We start from the raw sequence: 18,019 nt of genomic DNA on the forward strand, positions 1-18,019 counted from the left end.
CATATAGAAGAGACAGGATTATTACTTGTTTGTTTCTCTTTGTTTACCTGTTTTGAAAGGAACGAATTGATTTCCAGCATCTTGCACAAGTCCTGTATTATATTTCAAGAGTTTAGTTTGTGTTTGTGTTAGTTATTTGAGTGTCAGTATGAACTCCTAACATTCTGTTTTTCCTTTTAAATGGAAGGTGATACTCAGAGACCACAATCTGACATTAGAGTAAACGTTACTATAAAAGCCAAAATCATTGATTTAAAAAATTCTTTGTGTGTGAAGAAACAGCTTTAAAGAATGTCCTGTTGTATCATATTTTCACTTTTAAAGTGAAATATTTAACAAGAGAAATTACTCTGACCAACTCTTTTTAATGATACTTAAAATGAAACCAAACTGGGGCTATTTCACATGAAAGTTCAGTGGCCAGATATTTCCTCCTACATTTTCTTAAGATATTTATTGCCAACACTTTGTTTTTTTAAAGGTTATATTTTGCCTGGGTTTCAGTTTCCATCTGGTAGATTCCCTTTAAAGCACAAAACGAGCTTTTTTTTTTTTTTTTTCCTAGCCGATTTCATGCCAATATTGGGAACCAACCTCAATCCCGAATTCATTTCAGTCTGCAATAATGCCACATGGGCAATTGGAGAGATCTCCATTCAAATGGGTAAGATTCCCCCCACCCCTGTTTACAAGCATAAAAATTTTTAGATAACTTAATATTTTTGTAATTGCCTTTTTCTAATGAACTTTACCTATATAAATATATAACATATCTCAGTAAAGGGGGCCACATATTTTCCATTGATATTTTAACAATGAAATGTTTCTTTTTTTGTTTTCTCTCTCGGGGATGATCTAGGTATAGAGATGCAGCCTTACATTCCTATGGTGTTGCACCAGCTTGTAGAAATCATTAACAGACCCAACACACCAAAGACGTTGTTAGAGAACACAGGTACCATACGACTGAACTGTTAACGGTGAAGAGAAAACGGTCTGCCTTGTCATTTTAAGTTATGCGTAGAGAAACCAAAGCAAAGCTAGCTTTAGAAACCCAGCTTATTAATTAATGGCTGTTTGGGATTCTCAGTCATGAAATGAACTGTTTGAGCTTCATTCCATAGCCAGTTTCCAGAAACTTTCCAAAAAACACTTTTTCCTCTGCTACAGTGTTTTAATACTCCCTAAAATGGACCCCAGCTCAGATAACTGTATGAATTTTTCATTAATTCAGAGTAACTGCTAGCTGGGGAGAATTTTTTTTTAATATGTAAAGACGTAGCCCAAAATAGATTGTATTGTCATAGTTAGTCTGTTAATAATGGCATACGTATTTTGTTGTACACTTTTCTTCAAATTGGGAACTTGAGCAGTATCTTGTGGGATTTTTATTCAGAAGGCTTGTTTCTCTTTTGCATTTATAGAGAGCATGTTTATATTAAAGAATACCTTCCATACTATAGAACACATTGCAGGGTGATTTCTTCTTGTTCTGCCTGACTTTTTGCTGATGATTTTTTAAAGTATGAATTTTGTTTTTAATCAGGCATGTCTTTTTCTTCATATACTAAGACAGTTCCAGCAGTATAGTCGTAGTCAATGAATGCCTTACCAAAATACTGGACAAAGATTTAAATAAGTTTTTCTAAATAAATTTACCTTCAAAGGTATTTTAATTTTATGGTTTTTAATTGTAGAAAGTTTATTATATCCTAATGTGATTATTGGTATGGAAGGAAGTCTTTTAATTATGAAACAGTTATATGGCTGTTTGACTGTATGGGTACTGTTTGTATGTTAAAGTGAATTAGATTTTCCTGCTAAAAAGCACAAAAACCTATGTGTAGGATAGTTATGAAATCTTGTCAGGTGTTTATCTCTTTAGAATGCAGTACCTATACATGACATTCAGATTTGAAACACTTGCCATTATAAAATTACTGTTGAACATTAAAAAACTTCTTAGTTATTTTTAAATGTGAATGCATAACTGCAAATAAATGTTGAGTGTAATGTATATTAAAGTTTCTTGTGGGATATCAGCTGGTGGATTGGCTATATAGTTCCTTGAACAAATTGGCTTTATTTATAAGATCATATTCTAAGTATGAATCTACCCTAAGTAAATCAAGAGGTAGTTGATAATGCCTTTCAAGTTGATGGATTGAATTTGTACCATTAAGAAATACACTTGGGATTCACTGGATTACTCTTATCGCAAGTGACTGCAGAAAATGTTTCTCTTATTCCTTACCCAAAGGAGAGATTAATTATTAAAATAAAATTGTCTGTGGGTAATATCTGTAGATTTAGCAACTTAATTATTAATACCATTATCTTAATATTTCATAAAGTCAATTCCTTAGTGTTTGCAGTTACTTGCTTTTTTTCTAATTAGTATATCCTACACTGAACTTTTTCAGTGGACCATCATCTGCTTTATCGCATGTTTCATTGGATTGTTCATACTTGCCTGTTTAATGAGAATGTTGCATAGTTTGTGTCTTTTGAACATAGGTTTTCTTTCTCTTGCTTCATATGAATCTGCTGGATTTTAGTATTATCTGTGTAGTTTGCTTCAAGTAATCCTTAAACATTTTTCTTTACCCCCCCCACCCTTTTTTTATGAAAGGTTAACCTGTAAGTTTTTGAGAGAACACCATTAAAGCACCTCATGGTTTGTTTTCTGTTTGTATTTTTTTTCCCATTGTGTATAAATGTATTTATATGTATGTACCTTTGAACTGCAGAATGCAGTTCTGAGTTGCACTTGTTTTAGCTCTACTTAACTGAATTTTGATGGTGAATTTATATTTGATTGATTCCCACTTCAGATTTTTTAAAATAAAATATCAGCATGTAATCATGTGTTTTATTATCTATCATTTTGTGCTGTGCATTTCATAACAAGGACAAAATATTTGTTCCTTTGGTCCACATATCACATGCCATTACAGTGGACTAAATTTTCTTTTTGTCAAATAGGGCTTGAAATTAGAATTGTTATTATTACCATCAGAGGTTTTTTTGGAATGGGATTTTTACCATAGCACAGCAATTTTCCAATCCATTTATTTAGTATGTACCGTAACACCTAAAATTTGATAGTTGATTTTGATGTCAGGCCAAAAATGGTCCACTGGCTTATTTTGGAAATGTTGGCAAACAAACCAAAAATATACCAAAATTTTGATTAAATTCCTAGATAATTGCAAAGAATAAAAATCACTTTTAAAAAAGTAGTATGAAGAAGTGAGAAAGGTTTTAACTTCTGAGACATATGTTTGAGCAGACAATTCAGAAATGTAATCATTTTACATTTACCATTATTTCTTGGAGGGGGGGCTAGATTTCCTTATTAAACTCTGGAATTTTAACTGACTTTAAAGGAAGAATCTATATCTATCTAATCCGCTCATCATTTTTATTAACAGAATAAACACTTGATTGAGCGAGAAAAGCAGTTCATCATGGTTTTTGGTGTTCTCTCAATCTTTAAAATTTTTTTAATTCCTTTTGTTTTTCTTTTTCCAAGAGTATGCCATATATGTTGCTGCCCCTTATTATAGGGGGTGGTAATAAACAGCACTGGTGAAATCTTATGTTTATTATCATACACAAATTCTGTTGGTTTCTGTTTCTGAGTTATTTGTTGTTTTTTCTTTATTTTTTCTCCTTCCCCCTCATTTGCTCATGTCTTGGTTGGCGTTTGGTGGTGTATAACCGTGATTGCGTTACCTTAGCAATAACAATTGGTCGTCTTGGTTACGTTTGTCCTCAAGAGGTGGCCCCCATGCTACAGCAGTTTATAAGACCCTGGTGTGTATTATTCAATCTTTTTTTTTTAATTCATTTTTCTTCACTCTTTCTTTCTCTTTCTATCTCACTTTTAGATATATTTTCAGTTGGTTACAAAAATCACAATCCTTAATCATTGCCAACCATGTGACTAATCTTGTCCTATCGGGTTTGTGAGGTTTTCGGTAGCATCGTCATGTATATTTATTTTATGTTGTGGCTAACGACTAATTGATGCATGGGATAAGATTGTCACATGCTTGCTGTGTTAAAAAGCTTGATTATACATAAAAAGCATTTAAATATCCACCAGTAAAATAAAGATGCATGCAAATTCTATAAATTTTAGGTTTCTGCATTATGTTTTCTTTTTAAAATTAATTTGAAAATTTGGATTGCATTAAGAAATACATGTTTAAATTTGTTATGTATAAAAATCTTATTTGCTTGTTAATGTAAAAATTAAACATCTACACCATAAGTTGTATAGTAATAGTTTCTATTGTGGCAGTATATCCTATGTTCTGCTTCTTTCAATTGACAGTCTTTCAATTCAAGTCATTTTTAGTAGTGTTTAATGGAATACAAGTAATAATACAGTTTTAAAAATTGATAATTTACTCTTGGCTCAAGCTAATTAATAGTGTAAATGGGAGATTAAAATCAGTTGTTATTACTTAGATGCAGTCTGTTGGTAAGAATTGTTAATTTGAAGGTTTTCACTGTATTGAGACTAGATGGGCCTAACATAATATAGTATGAGAAGCTTAAGCTTTATAAAAATTCTTTGAATATAAACATTATCTCTACTCTGGTGCTTATTCCATTAAATACTGTCCATTAGAATTGTAGTTGAACCTACTTTTTACTTAAATGCTAAACTCAGTTCTATAATTTAATAGGTGCACCTCTCTGAGAAACATAAGGGACAATGAGGAAAAGGATTCAGCATTTCGTGGGATTTGTACCATGATCAGTGTGAATCCCAGTGGAGTAATCCAAGTAAGATGTTCATAAGGTTTTAATTTTTAATGTTCTGAATTATTAAACTTTAAAGGAGGGGGGGTATTTTTAAACTATAATTATGAAAATATTACCTATTTTTACTGAAGATACTGAAAACGTGTTTTCAATGTATATTTCCTAATACCTTGAATTGATAATATCTATTTTTATTTTTTAAATTTTTTTCTGTTGTGGCTTATAATAATAACAGATTAGAAGAATAAAAGTTATATTCTTGACTTGAATTAAGCCAAAGGTTCTTTCATCCACATTTAGATCTCATTTATTTACTTTGCAAATGCTTCCTAAAGCAGTGAATGTAAATTTCCTGAGTTTAAGGCTCTCTGTACTTAAGAGAATGATTAAATAGTAGGATACTCTTTCTCTTATTTAGTAAATAAAATAGAGTACTGAGTCAACCATTATAACTGCTTTAACTTTGATTTATTATGCTTACTTTGTTTCCTATACTAGTTCAGATTATATTTAGACATCTTTAGCATTTAAAGAATTATGTGGCAACAATACCAAACATGAATATGATCAAACCTCTGGATTCAGTTCAGTTCAGTCGCTCAGTCGTGTCCGACTCTCTGCGACCCCATGAATCACAGCACGCCAGGCCTCCCTGTCCATCACCAACTCCCGGAGTTCACTCAAACTCATGTCCACAGAGTCGGTGATGCCATCCAGCCATCTCATTCTCTGTCGTCCCCTTCTCCTCCCGCCCCCAACCTTTCCCAGCATCAGAGTCTTTTCCAGTGAGTCAACTCATAACATGAGGTGGCCAAAGTATTGCAGTTTCAGCTTTAGCCATCAGTCCTTCCAATGAACACCCAGGATCGATCTCACTTAGAATGGACTGGTTGGATCTCCTTGCGGTACAAGGGACTCTCAAGAGTCTTCTCCAACACCACAGTTCAAAAGCATCAATTTTTCGGCGATCAGCTTTCTTCACAGTCCAACTCTCACATCCATACATGACCACAGGAAAAACCATAGCCTTGACTAGATGGACCTTTGTTGGCCAAGTAATGTCTCTGCTTTTTAATATACTATCGAGGTTGGTCATAACTTTCCTTCCAAGGAGTAAGCGTCTTTTAATTTCCTGGCTGCAATCAGCATCTGCAGTGATTTTGGAGCCCAAAAAAATAAAAGTCTGACACTGTTTCCACTGTTTTTCCATCTATTTCCCATGAAGTGATGGGACCAGATGCCATGATCTTTGTTTTCTGAATGTTGAGCTTCAAGCCAACCTTTTCACTCTCCTCTTTCACTTTCATCAAGAGGCTTTTGAGTTCCTCTTCACTTTCTGCCATAAGGGTGGTGTCATCTGCATATCTGAGGTTATTGATATTTCTCCCAGCAATCTTGATTCCAGCTTGTGCTTCTTCCAGCCCAGTGTTCCTCATGATGTACTCTGCATAGAAGTTAAATAAGCAAGGTGACAATATACAGCCTTGACGCACTCCTTTTCCTATTTGGAACCAGTCGATTGTTCCATGTCCAGTTCTAACTGTTGCTTCCTGACCTGTATACAGGTTTCTCAACTTACACATAAAATGTAAAGGAACTTGTTGATTGACACCAGATATATGAAATCAACAAAATACAGGCTGTGGGCTTTAGGTATTCCTCAGCAGATACAAATAATAAGGAAAAGAAAGTGTAAGAAGGGTTTTCAAGAAAACCTTTCACTTTTAAAAGATTGGTCCTTTGAACATTTTTTAATTGATGCGTAGAAAATAGGCATTGAACCACGTACACAAAGTAGAACTGGAAAATAAAATATTTTAGCTAATTTCACTAGCAGTGAAATAACCTTCTGGCCTTGAGTTTCTTGGTTTTTTCCCAAAGCTTAGGAACTTTCTGTCGCTTTAAATATGTTTTAGAGGTATCTGAGAGGTAGTGTATACCATATTAAGAAGGAGCATTTTCCTATAGGGATTTTTGGTTGTTGTTTTGCTTTTTGGATTAACGTTTAAGAACACGAAAGTAACACGTGTATAGTCATGAAATCACTACCAATTACAAATTTTGCATGATTATATAATTTAAGTTTTTAACATCAGGTTTCGATACTGGGAAGACATAGGAATCATAATTTGAATAAACCATAGATTTTAGGCACATGCATTTTATTTGCCTAAATATGTGTTTTATGTGCATATTTTGAATTTAATAGTAAAATTTGAAGTAGTCGATATCTCACACCACCAGCAATATTTTGTATGTTGAACTGTTTCAGTAAGATAGTTGAGATTGAAAAGTACTTAAGTATTTCAAGGGTTATCTTGGTTTATCTTGTTCTTTTAGTGAGAATAACCTGATTGTCTTTTAAATAACTGTCTGAGCATTGGGAGTTTTTTTGTTTGTCTGAGTTGAGTTGGATTAGGTGCTATTGTTAACTGCATAATTTTTGTTCTAACTTAATGGTCATTTCATTTACATTTCTGCCTGAAGATGGATGTTGAAACTTAGGCCTATTAATTTTCATATCCTTTAAATTGGATTTATTTGATGTATATTTAATTAGCTTAAAATTATTTCTCAGCCAATCAAAACTGTAAAATTACTGAATTTATAGAATTCTTTAATTCTATAAATGAAGGTTTTTTTGAACTGATGCTTATTTGATGCTTTCAGTCTTTGCTGATGCTATACATTTACTAGACTGGGGTTTTGTTCTGTAATCTAAAATGAAATACAGGAAGGCACTAAATTCTAATATAAACTGTATGAGTTAGAGATTCCTTGATAAGGTGGAGTCTTAAGGACAACCATTAATAAATCACTTACAATTCCTTATCATAGCTGTTAATTTTTTTTTTTAACCTAGGATTCTCTTGGTATATATTCTGAGGTTTACATATGTCTTTTGTTGTGTTTGACAAATATAGTATCAATATAAGATGTATTTCTTGCTTGTTACAGGATTTTATATTTTTTTGTGATGCTGTTGCATCATGGATTAATCCAAAAGATGATCTGAGAGACATGTTCTGTAAGGTAACTAAAAAGTCTTTATGATGCATATCTTATAACTGTCGCAGTCCTAGTTGGGAAGTAAATTATGTTTTTATTTCATATGAGACTTAGACTCTCTGAGTCAGTATTGGTAGACTAAGTAACCTTTGTTTTGGTAGAGAAGGTGACTTTCTTTTCTTGATATACAATAGTGACTTTGTATCAATAGAGCACATACTTTTAAAATGTTTGCTCAAGCAGTACCACTGATTCATGTAGACCCATTATCCCAACTATACTAAATAAGTAGTTTGTTAGTTGCCCGGTTGTGTTCGACCCTTTGCAACCTGTCGCCTTGCCAGGCTCCTCTGTCCATGGAATTCTTCAGGAATACTGGAGTAGGTTGCCATTCTCTTCTCCAGGGGATCTTCCCAACCCAGGGATCAAACCTTGGTCTCTTGCATTGCAGGCAGATTCTTTAGCATCTGAGCCACCAGGAAGGCCCATGCAAACTAGCACGTATTTTCAAAAATGACTGACTAAGATTGGAGTATGATAAACGGTCTGTTGAGCAAAGCCAGGCTTAGTGGCCACAGCAAGGGTTAAAGCTGTCTGTTTCCATAATGCCCGCTTGGGTTAATTCTAGTCACCCCTCAGCAGTGAACTGTGTAGTTGCAGCCATGAACCCAAAGCTTTGTACATTTTCAATTTGAAAATACAGCATAAAAATTTTAATCCCTTGGGTGAATTCTATACCTTTATGCTTGCTTTTCATTACTATTTTGGCAGAGTTACTAGTACTTCTTTTTCTAGGACACTTAACTGAATTCTAACCTTCTCAAAGCAAAGTGTGCAGCATATCTATCCTATGAGCTGCTTTTGGGCACAACATGGAATGATACAGATTTCAACAAAGTTTGAGAATAAAATTTTAGAATAATCAGTAGTGCTTGATTTCAGAAGCTATGCAGATATGAGTTCCTCTTTTGTTACTGATTATTTAATGACTATTTACTTTTTGCAGATCCTTCATGGATTTAAAAATCAAGTTGGAGATGAAAATTGGAGGCGTTTCTCTGACCAGTTTCCGCTTCCCTTAAAAGAGCGTCTTGCAGCTTTTTATGGTGTTTAATCTCATATACTTAAGCTGCAGTCCCAAAATTAGGGTAAGTTGTAAGAAATTTGGGATTTTTCAGGATGGAAAAACTTAAGTTGGGACTTCAATCTAGAACTACTGAATAAAATAAAAGCTGTTTGTTTTCCGCAGAGGTTGAGAGGAGTCTCATATTACATTTGACTTAAAATTGACTTACGTGACATCTACAGATTTATTTATTTATGAACCAGCAAAGCAAGATAAAATGCATGGTTCCACTTTGAATCCTCTTAGAAAGAAATCCAAGTTGGTACGCAAGTTAAATTTCAACCTGCCCTTTTCTTAATTTTTGCCCTGTAAGAGATCACCAACATTCAATGACAGAGTAGAGATGGTTTTAGTTTTAAATATAGTCTTTTATATATCAAGAGCTTTCTGTGTTGTGAGCTTTAGGGAAAACCCAAGTAGAACTGGAACTCAATTTGGTCTCAGTAAAAATACTTACTCAATATTCTTCATATTTTATTGAGTCCCTACCTTGTGCCCAGCACTGTTTTTGTTTGTTTGTTTATTGAAAGATTCATTTTTGATTTGGGGTGGTAAAGAGGTAAATCCACCTGGACTCTTGTTCTTTGAGTTTTTCTGACCTAAGTCAAACTAACAATTCTGGTATTTTTAGCCTTAGTTCCCTCATTAGGTTATTTTGAGGATTAAATACTGTGCTATATGTGGTGCCAGGACTTAGTATATTGCCTGACACACTAAGTTGGCTCTTTTATAAATATTAGAAATATGGGTGATAATGTTTTAATTCAAGAAATAACAGCTTCCATTGAGATCCATTGTACAAATAGGGATTAAGAATCAGACTCGTATCATCCTACAAGCCATATTTCGTCTGTTTAAAGTGCTGCACGCCTCTCTATGCCTCAGATCACTTTCTGTATCTGATGCAAGAGACAGTTGAGAGCCATAGGAGAAGGAAGCAACATGGCTTTACTGACTAGCATGATCTTGGGCAATTTGTCCAGTTTTTCATGTTCTTTAGAGATGTATTGTTACTTGATTAATTTTATGTTCCACTGGTCTTACAAAAGAAACAATTTTAAGTATAAAATTGTTTTGTTTTCTTACAGGTCCTTCAGTCTTGGAGACTATGAGGGAGCCTCTGCACCCAGGGAAAATGTTACCCTTTACAGGGGGGAAGGGTAAACCAGTAGGGAATACAGTACAATCCCAACCCTACTGGGAGGGGCGGGAGGGAGGTGTTGCCGTCACTGTATTAAGTCGATGTTGGGAAACGTTTTAACATCTGGAGCCTTTGTGGGTGGAAATCTGTCTCCAATTACAACTCTGCACTGGATGTGAAGAAGCAAAAAAAAAAACCTATCTACTCACAAAACAGTACATTCTGGAATATTATGGGGAATTGTACCAAAACAAGAACCATATAAATGATGCATAGGGATAAGAAAGAAGAAAAATTCTATAGCGCACAATAAAGGAAACCTAAGAATGGGGATTAGAAACAGTAAAGGGTTCTTTTTTTTGTTTTTGGTTTTTTAATTTAAAAGGTTTTATAAAATTTCCCACATGATGGGGCCTTGTTTTTTGCATGCTGATGAAGAACTACACAAATGAAAGCTAATAGAGTTAAAATCAGCTTGCCTACCCATAGTAGAAGCAGGTTCTTGGAAGTTACAATTTAAGGTACCCCAAAAAGTTGGAAATAAAACAGAACAAATTTAAACAATGAAGCACCCTGTGAAATGCCAAATGAGTCACTCCTTTTACCTTTGTGGGGTGGGCAGGGAGGGAGGAATAAATGGGGCTGGACATATCGAACTAAAGATTGGCATCTTGATTTTTCATTAAGACATAAACGTAGTGGATATAATTTGATGGTTGTACATCATTAGATTTAATTTCTAGGCCAAGATATTGTTCTTTTTAAAGTGCAGTTTAAGGTTCAGGCATGCGTTCTGGCTCATAGTGATTGAAAGTACTTTAAATTAGTGGGAAGTAGCATGCTTGCATCACATGGAGTGAGATTGGTATTCAGTTACCTCTGTTGCGCCAGTTTGTGTTGCAGTTTACCGATTCAATATAGCCCTGCATTTAAAATTCCTTTTTAAGATTTGTGAATTTTATTTTTATTAAGAATATAGATATAAAGTACTGTAGTTTACAGCTAGGCCTTGAAATAATCTTTTTAGGACCTGTTAGGAATAAGATTGGTATTGTATTGTGTGTAACCTGCACAATGTGGAAAGCTGATATACCTGTGCAAAATCTTTGCCTCTGTGCTGTCAGTGTGATGTGCTTTCTGCATGGTTATATACTACTAGTGATTTTATCAAAACTTCTCTAAAACGTAAATTACATGGTAAAAGATCTGTAAGAGGCTGCATAAATGTTAGTTGGCACATAAAGACAATTGTAGAAGTTGAAGACATGATTGCTATATTTCAATGTTTATTCCCACTCAACATATTGCCTTCTAAGCTTTCTTTTTTTTGTTCAAAGCATGATCTTAAAGATATGTTTAAGTTAATGGATGTAATGCAGGGTTCCTACACTGTATTGGCGCATGTTGGTGGCCCTCTGTGCCCTAGAAACATGCACACGGGGTGCAAGTAAAAAGCTACAGAGTGAAAGTTGGTTTGGATCCTCTTCATTTCATTTGTTTAGCTTTTCTGTTATTTTTCTCTACTTACATGTATTCCTGTGAATAAATCCTTGTTAAGTTAACCCTTTACTTTTCCTTCCATGTGTATTTTCTTATATACTGTGAATGTGAAAATCTAACTGGTACACTTGATCTTGTGTCCATATGGAAGTGCAAGTCTTTATTAATTTGGATTGCCTGAACAGTGTATCCCATGATGATGAAGGAAAATGGAGAGATTTTTCTTTTTAACTCTGCTGGTCAGAGATGAAGCCACACCTTTCCATTTTTCAATGCTGCATATTTAATCTGCAACAAAAATGTTAAGCCATAACAACCTTTTTATATTTTAGTTTGTCACCTTTGCATTGCAGAATAAATACTGAATAACCATTTTTGTAAGCAGTTGCTCCTCTTTGCATGGTTCTATTCCTCTAAAGGTGTTGAATGATACAGCCATTGCACTGAAGTTTGAGCTGTATGTGTGTGAATTTATAAATACCGTTTCAAAAAAATTCAAATGCATGGTAGCATGCAGAAAGGTTTTTGTTGTGTGTGTGTATGTATTTTTTTTAACATGTTCTTTCACCTTCTTTTCTCTACTTTGGCTTTGCAAATTTCAGTCTGTAGAGCCTGAAATTAAATCGTATTTTTAGTGTCCAGTTGTTTTTAATCATAAGTTGGATCCAAAGGGTATGTAGCATTTTGCTTTTTAGTACCATTGCCTCATTGGGAGCTCAAGATGTGCTTCCTATTTAGTGTTTAAAACCTGATTAGGGTAGCTGTTTTATCCTCAACTTCTAGTGATCTGTAGTTCTCCAAAACTTTTTAATATGGGAGATATTTTCATATTCAGGAATAAGTAGTAAAGATTTTAAATTGAGAGAAAAGACAAAATTCTCAAGAACTCTTTTAAAACATACAAAAACAGTCTTCAATAAAGTTATCTGGACCTGTGATTGACAATTATTGACTGAAACGCATTATTGTTACCTATTGAGTGGAAAAATTAATTACTAATTAGATATATAACAAGTCGTGCCCCTTTTTTGTAGTCAGTGTGTTTTTAAATTAAAAGGAAATTTAATTTAAAAATACAACATATAAATACATAGACTGCAACCTGAGATGGGGTTGGACTTTGGGGTTTTTCCCCCCCACCTTGAGGTTATAGTTTCTTCCTAATTGTATTTCAGATACATAGTATAACATAGGAATTTGCAGAAGCCATTTAAGTTTAAGTTATCTTTTGAGGTAAGCTCTGATTTAGCATTTATTCTGATAAAACTTAATACATCATGGGATATATATAAATATATATATATAAAGCAACTTAATTCTTGTGGTGTAGTCTTAATAGTTTTGAATGTTGACTGAATGTCTATGAAATTGTGAGTTTGTCTGTGTTACATTCCAGTGTTTCTGCCTCTTGGCATGCTTCAAGCACGGCTTACTTCATCTGCTCCTTACACACTAAAGTGCTGTTAGTGTGCTCAACTACAGAAATAGCCGCTGCTAAGTGATGTAGATTTTCTACTTGAATATTTTTATGTTGTAGGAACCTCAGGAGGTCAGTGTTTACTGTTTTATATATGCCTTCTTTTTCCTGTTTGAGCTTCTCTCTTTGAAGGATTCTAACAGAACAAAAGCTGCTGATCAACCTAAGTTGGAAACAGAAAGTGTATTTAATATAGTTTAAATGCATGTTTGGCAGTTTCATGTTACAGTCCATTAGTAAGTGAACTTAGTGCCACAGATATTCATTTATTCAGGAAAGAATTTTGCTTTTGTATTGTCTAATCTCTTTAATAACTTCATACTGTGTAAAAAAAAATCACACTTTTTTATATTTTTTGGTTGGTTATTTTCCAAATAATCAACATGTAAATAATCTTTAAGAGCCAGTTCTGATGCTTTACATTATTGCTACTTGATTTTGTGACGCAAGTTAGATTTCAGAAGAATAGATTTTAAAACACTTAACCAAGCCATTACATCTTAAAAACAAAATAAGTAGCATACATTTTGTAATTAACATTGATAAACACTGTGATTTTTTTTGTTAAGACTTTTTCATTGATCTGAATTGCTTAAATTGCATATATTGTAAAATAGGATCAGATGTATATTTTAAAATAATCTCAACTGACTTTCCTCTATTGAAATGCTTTGTCTACTCAGTTATAAAATATTCAGATACAAGTTTTATCTCAGGTGAATACTCTTGTATCCTTCTTTCTTTGGTGACACATGCTTATAAAGGGTCATCATACTTACATTCTTTGTTTTTGTTTTTTTTAGTGTATTTCATGAAGAATCTTTCCATTTAGTCTGATTTTCTAATTCTTAGTCTAGCAGACCATGGCAGTATACGTCCTTCCTGGCGAGCCCTTTTGACATGCAGGTTTACCTTGAAAGTGAATTCAGTTTGGTTCTCCTTTTCTCCAAACTCTTTTTAAGATAGTAGAGTGGAAAATTTTCTGTCGTGTATTAAATTACCCTGCATATAGCTGAAATGCCAGAACTAAACTAATTATGTCTTAATTCTTTTGGTCTGAATTTAACTTAAATCCTTTGCCATAAAGAAAAAAGTAGGTTTTTTTGCTCCATATAGTTCATCTATATTATTCATATTGAATGTATTAACAGATAACGGTGCAAAAACATTCTTCCCAAGAGAAGAGTGTATCATGCATAACTGCAGTTTAAATCTTTTCTTTAGTAGTCCTTTAAACTACACGGAGCTTCGCTTATTGAATTATTTTTGCAAATATTACAAGGGGGAAAAACTTAACTGTCACTACTAGTACTGTTACTGCAATGCAGGCATTGAAATCTTGACACAAACTATGGTCTTCAGGTTAAGGGCCTAAAATCTAGACTAAAAGTCAGATCAGTAAAGAGCTGTTTAACAATACTATCTAGTAATACCATGCAAATGCATTATATACTTCCTTAGTACTTAGTCATACTGTATTAAATATAGAGATACTTCGAATGCCTCTTAAAAATTCAGTTTTATTTAAAATTTTCTTTCACTTGTACACTTTGCAGGTGACTTGTGACTAATTTTTTCAGTCTTACTTAGATCTTCCCCCATTGGTATATGTGAGGGGTTCTTTATCTTTATGCCTAATTATTATGCTTATTAATTTTAAGGTATACATGTTTATTGTGATTTATATCCCAGAATGTATTGTTTTTATTTTTTTTAAATGTGTGCATGATTTTGAGGGAAGTTAAAGTGGTGATTGTATTTTTCACCTCTTGTACATTTTAAAGTCAAACCAAAACTATTTGCCAAGCATTGTATCACTAACTAGGAAAATAGGATTTTTCCCTTTTATTACTATTTTTGTTCATCTACCATGGAATTCCCTTGAAGATGGCTTGGTATTTTTCACAATTAGCTATTTTGCAAGTCCAATTATCTTCCTAAAAGCTTGCTATAACATGGTTAGCCTATAAGGCAGTGTTGATTTCCTTCCCAATACCAGCCTCATAAAGGGGTTCTGCTGTTCTTTCCCCATATTGCCTCATTGTTGTTCCTCTGTGGATATATAACCAAATTAAGATTGGAGATAATAATAAGACAATACTGTATAAGTAATTTTACTTAATAGATTATCATCTGTGAAAGATGTTTAAATGTGGTTAATGACTTCATATTATAAAACAGTTTTACACTTAATATTCATGTTAATATTGGGTGCAATAATTTAGTAGTTATAGCTTTAGTTATAAATAACTGGATCTTTCTGCTGACAACTTAGGTTGTATGAGTTATGCTTAAAAGCTTTAAATCTGATGTTTCTTGTACCTGCCACACTATGTTAGAATGTGTCCTTCAAACATATCCTCCTGCAACTTCTCAAACTGTACTAAATTGATATTTCTTGAAGTCAAACTCTGTGCTAACAGATCTTCATTTTAAATAGAATACGGTTTTAATTTTTGATAAGCTGCTGAATTTTAAAGAGAGTTTTTTGGGGCCACCAAATATTTTGGATCATGCAGAGAATATATATTGTACTGTAGTAATTTTGTATTTACATTTGTATGATGTGACATAATAGATGTGAATGTTAATCACTGCTTGACTATGTTAATAAAGTTGTTTAACTATAGATGTTTCACTCTGATTTTTAATGACAGGAAATGAGCTTTCTTCCCCCACTTCCCCCCCCCATTTTGGGTCCAGACAGGTCTTGTGTTCCTTGTTTTTTGTTTTGAGGGGCCTTTTTTTAGCTTACACTTTAGTACACTGTTGTTTGACGCCATCTATTTTTTTAAATTGAGTATTAGTTGTATAGTAAAAAAAACTATTTTCCCCACATTTAACTTCTATTATTGATGTATTTCTACAGAGTTGATTCTAGGTTCAGCTTCCAATGGGGAGGAAGAAAAGATGCTCTGCAAAAAAAATAAAAAAGATTAAAACTCAGTGAAGTCATGAATAAAACATTGAAAAGGAAAGATTGCATGAATGTGTATGAATGTGTGGCCTATTTATGCTTTCTGGTCATCCTCCAGAAAAAGACTTGTAATTTTGGAAATGTTTACAAAAGCAGTAGTTTTCCTCCTAAGGTTGTGACTCGTTATTATAGTTGCATGTTATTAATTAAAAATATAATTATTTCAGAGGAAATGTGTACATAACTGTCAAGTGCTTTTTTTTTTTTTAAAGATTTAGAGCAAGCAAAAGTGCCTGAGGTTAGATTAGTGCAACCCAGAAAACTTAAGAGAAATGAGACTTGGGATTTTTTTTTCCTTCTGTCACCTGTCAATGAAAACACTGAGATGCCTTACTTACGCTGGGGAAGAGGGGGAGGGAATGACGTCTGGCTCTCAAGCTGTTCTAAAACATCTGGAAAGATTCCAGGACTGAGGTTGTGGAAGAAGATAAAACCAGCCCAGTCCTTAAGTTTTTCATCATTCTGATTTGCTGCTACATCTTAAAATGTGCCTGAATCTAGAAATCTTTTGTAAATCTTTAATATTGTAATGAAACTGAAGTACAACTTTTAAGATGCTTTCACTTTATACTTACTGTTACAGATGGGTGTTTTTTATCTTTTAATGAGTTCGTTATCAACCTGATTCCAGTCATTTGCATTACATGGGATTCTTTAGGAATGATTGGGAAAGTAGCAGGTGAACCTCACAGCTCTGAGGTTGGACTTCCTTACTGCTCTGGTGAACACAGAAGCTGCCGTCAGTCTTGTGCTGACCTGATGTAAAAGAACCTGCTGAATCATCCTCATAGATCTCCAGTGTTCAACACAATTTGCAAATTACAGTTTAGAAATACAACCCAATTTCTAAATCATTGGGAAAAGTAATACCAGAAAATTCTTATACTAAGAACCTTTAAGATTTTGTGTCAGTTATTAGTGTAATTCATTTCTATGCATATTACAGCCATTTTGTTCTGACAATTGAAATTTTATACAAAGTATTCCTTTTCAAGTTTATGTGACCTTTTGAAGAACTTCATTAAACAGTTTTAAGAAAAACAGCTGAACAGTTTTAAATGAATTTCATGCAACTCCCCAGTGATACAATGACTTGATCTTTGTGTGCACACATGAATAATGAACTTGCCTCTGAATATGCATGATAGCTATACCATCTTCTATAAATAATTTACACAACCTTATTGTTGGACATTCCAGAAGTTATTTCTCATTTTTCACTCCTGGAGATAGATTAATGCCCCTATGCTTAAATGCTTACATCTGCAGCAACTTTTCCGGAATTTCCATGTCACAAGGAGGTCTCTCTCATAGAAACTTTTACTAATTTTCACACTCAGCAACTTCAGTGAGTGTTACCATCTGTGCTGTAAATTGTGATTTAAATAGCATGATTTTATAATTTTGTTTTTAGGAAATCTTATATACAAGATCATTTTCACATTACATATCTAAATATCCGAGACTTATGTCACAGACACAGTCTTACAGAGCTTACGTTCTATTACAGCAAGGTGAATAAGTAACTTCAGTCGCTCAGTCGTGTCCGACTGACCTGCAGCACGCCAGGCCTCCCTGTCCATCACCAACTCCCAGAGCCTACTCAAACTCCTGTCCAGTCGGTGATGCCATCCAACCATCTCATCTTCTGTCAACCCCTTCTCCCGCCTTCAATCTTTCCCAGCATCAGGGTCTTTTCAAATGAGTCCGTGTTGCCTGGTGGCAGGTGCCAGTGAGATGGAAAGTGATGGTGGAGGAGAATTCAATGGGGTGAGTGAACAGAGGAAGGTCTGAAGGGGGTGTCATTTGAGCAAAAACTTGGGAGTAAAGCTATGGATGTCTGGGGTAAACTCTCAGGTAAAGTCTGAAGGATGTAGGACCCCTTCCAGGGCCCAAAAGGGGGCTTTTAGACATCTAACATTCAGAAATGAATTGTCTTTGGAGAGACATGACAAAGTAAGAGAGACTTTATTGGGAAGGGGTACTTGGGCGGAGAGCAGCAGGGTAAGG

General features: G+C 34.0%; 1 protein-coding gene across 3 annotated transcripts in view; it reads left to right on the forward strand.

Annotated features, from left to right (window-relative positions):
• The window catches only part of TNPO1 (transportin 1), a 99,883-nt gene extending 84,222 nt beyond the window's left edge, over window positions 1-15,661 (forward strand). For all 3 annotated transcript variants that reach the window (XM_055421879.2, XM_055421880.2, XM_055421881.2), the window contains exons 19-25: window positions 566-664; window positions 860-955; window positions 3,744-3,819; window positions 4,701-4,800; window positions 7,738-7,812; window positions 8,795-8,936; window positions 10,003-15,661. In XM_055421879.2, coding sequence (XP_055277854.1) covers window positions 566-664; window positions 860-955; window positions 3,744-3,819; window positions 4,701-4,800; window positions 7,738-7,812; window positions 8,795-8,902 — 554 coding nt within the window. In that variant the 3' untranslated portion in view covers window positions 8,903-8,936; window positions 10,003-15,661. The remainder of the gene's footprint in view (window positions 1-565; window positions 665-859; window positions 956-3,743; window positions 3,820-4,700; window positions 4,801-7,737; window positions 7,813-8,794; window positions 8,937-10,002) is intronic.
• Window positions 15,662-18,019: the final 2,358 nt, after the last annotated feature.

This window comes from Moschus berezovskii, chromosome 18 (genome assembly GCF_049115385.1).
Source record: "Moschus berezovskii isolate FMDL1 chromosome 18, NW_MosBer_1.0, whole genome shotgun sequence".
Lineage (NCBI taxonomy): Eukaryota > Metazoa > Chordata > Mammalia > Artiodactyla > Moschidae > Moschus > Moschus berezovskii.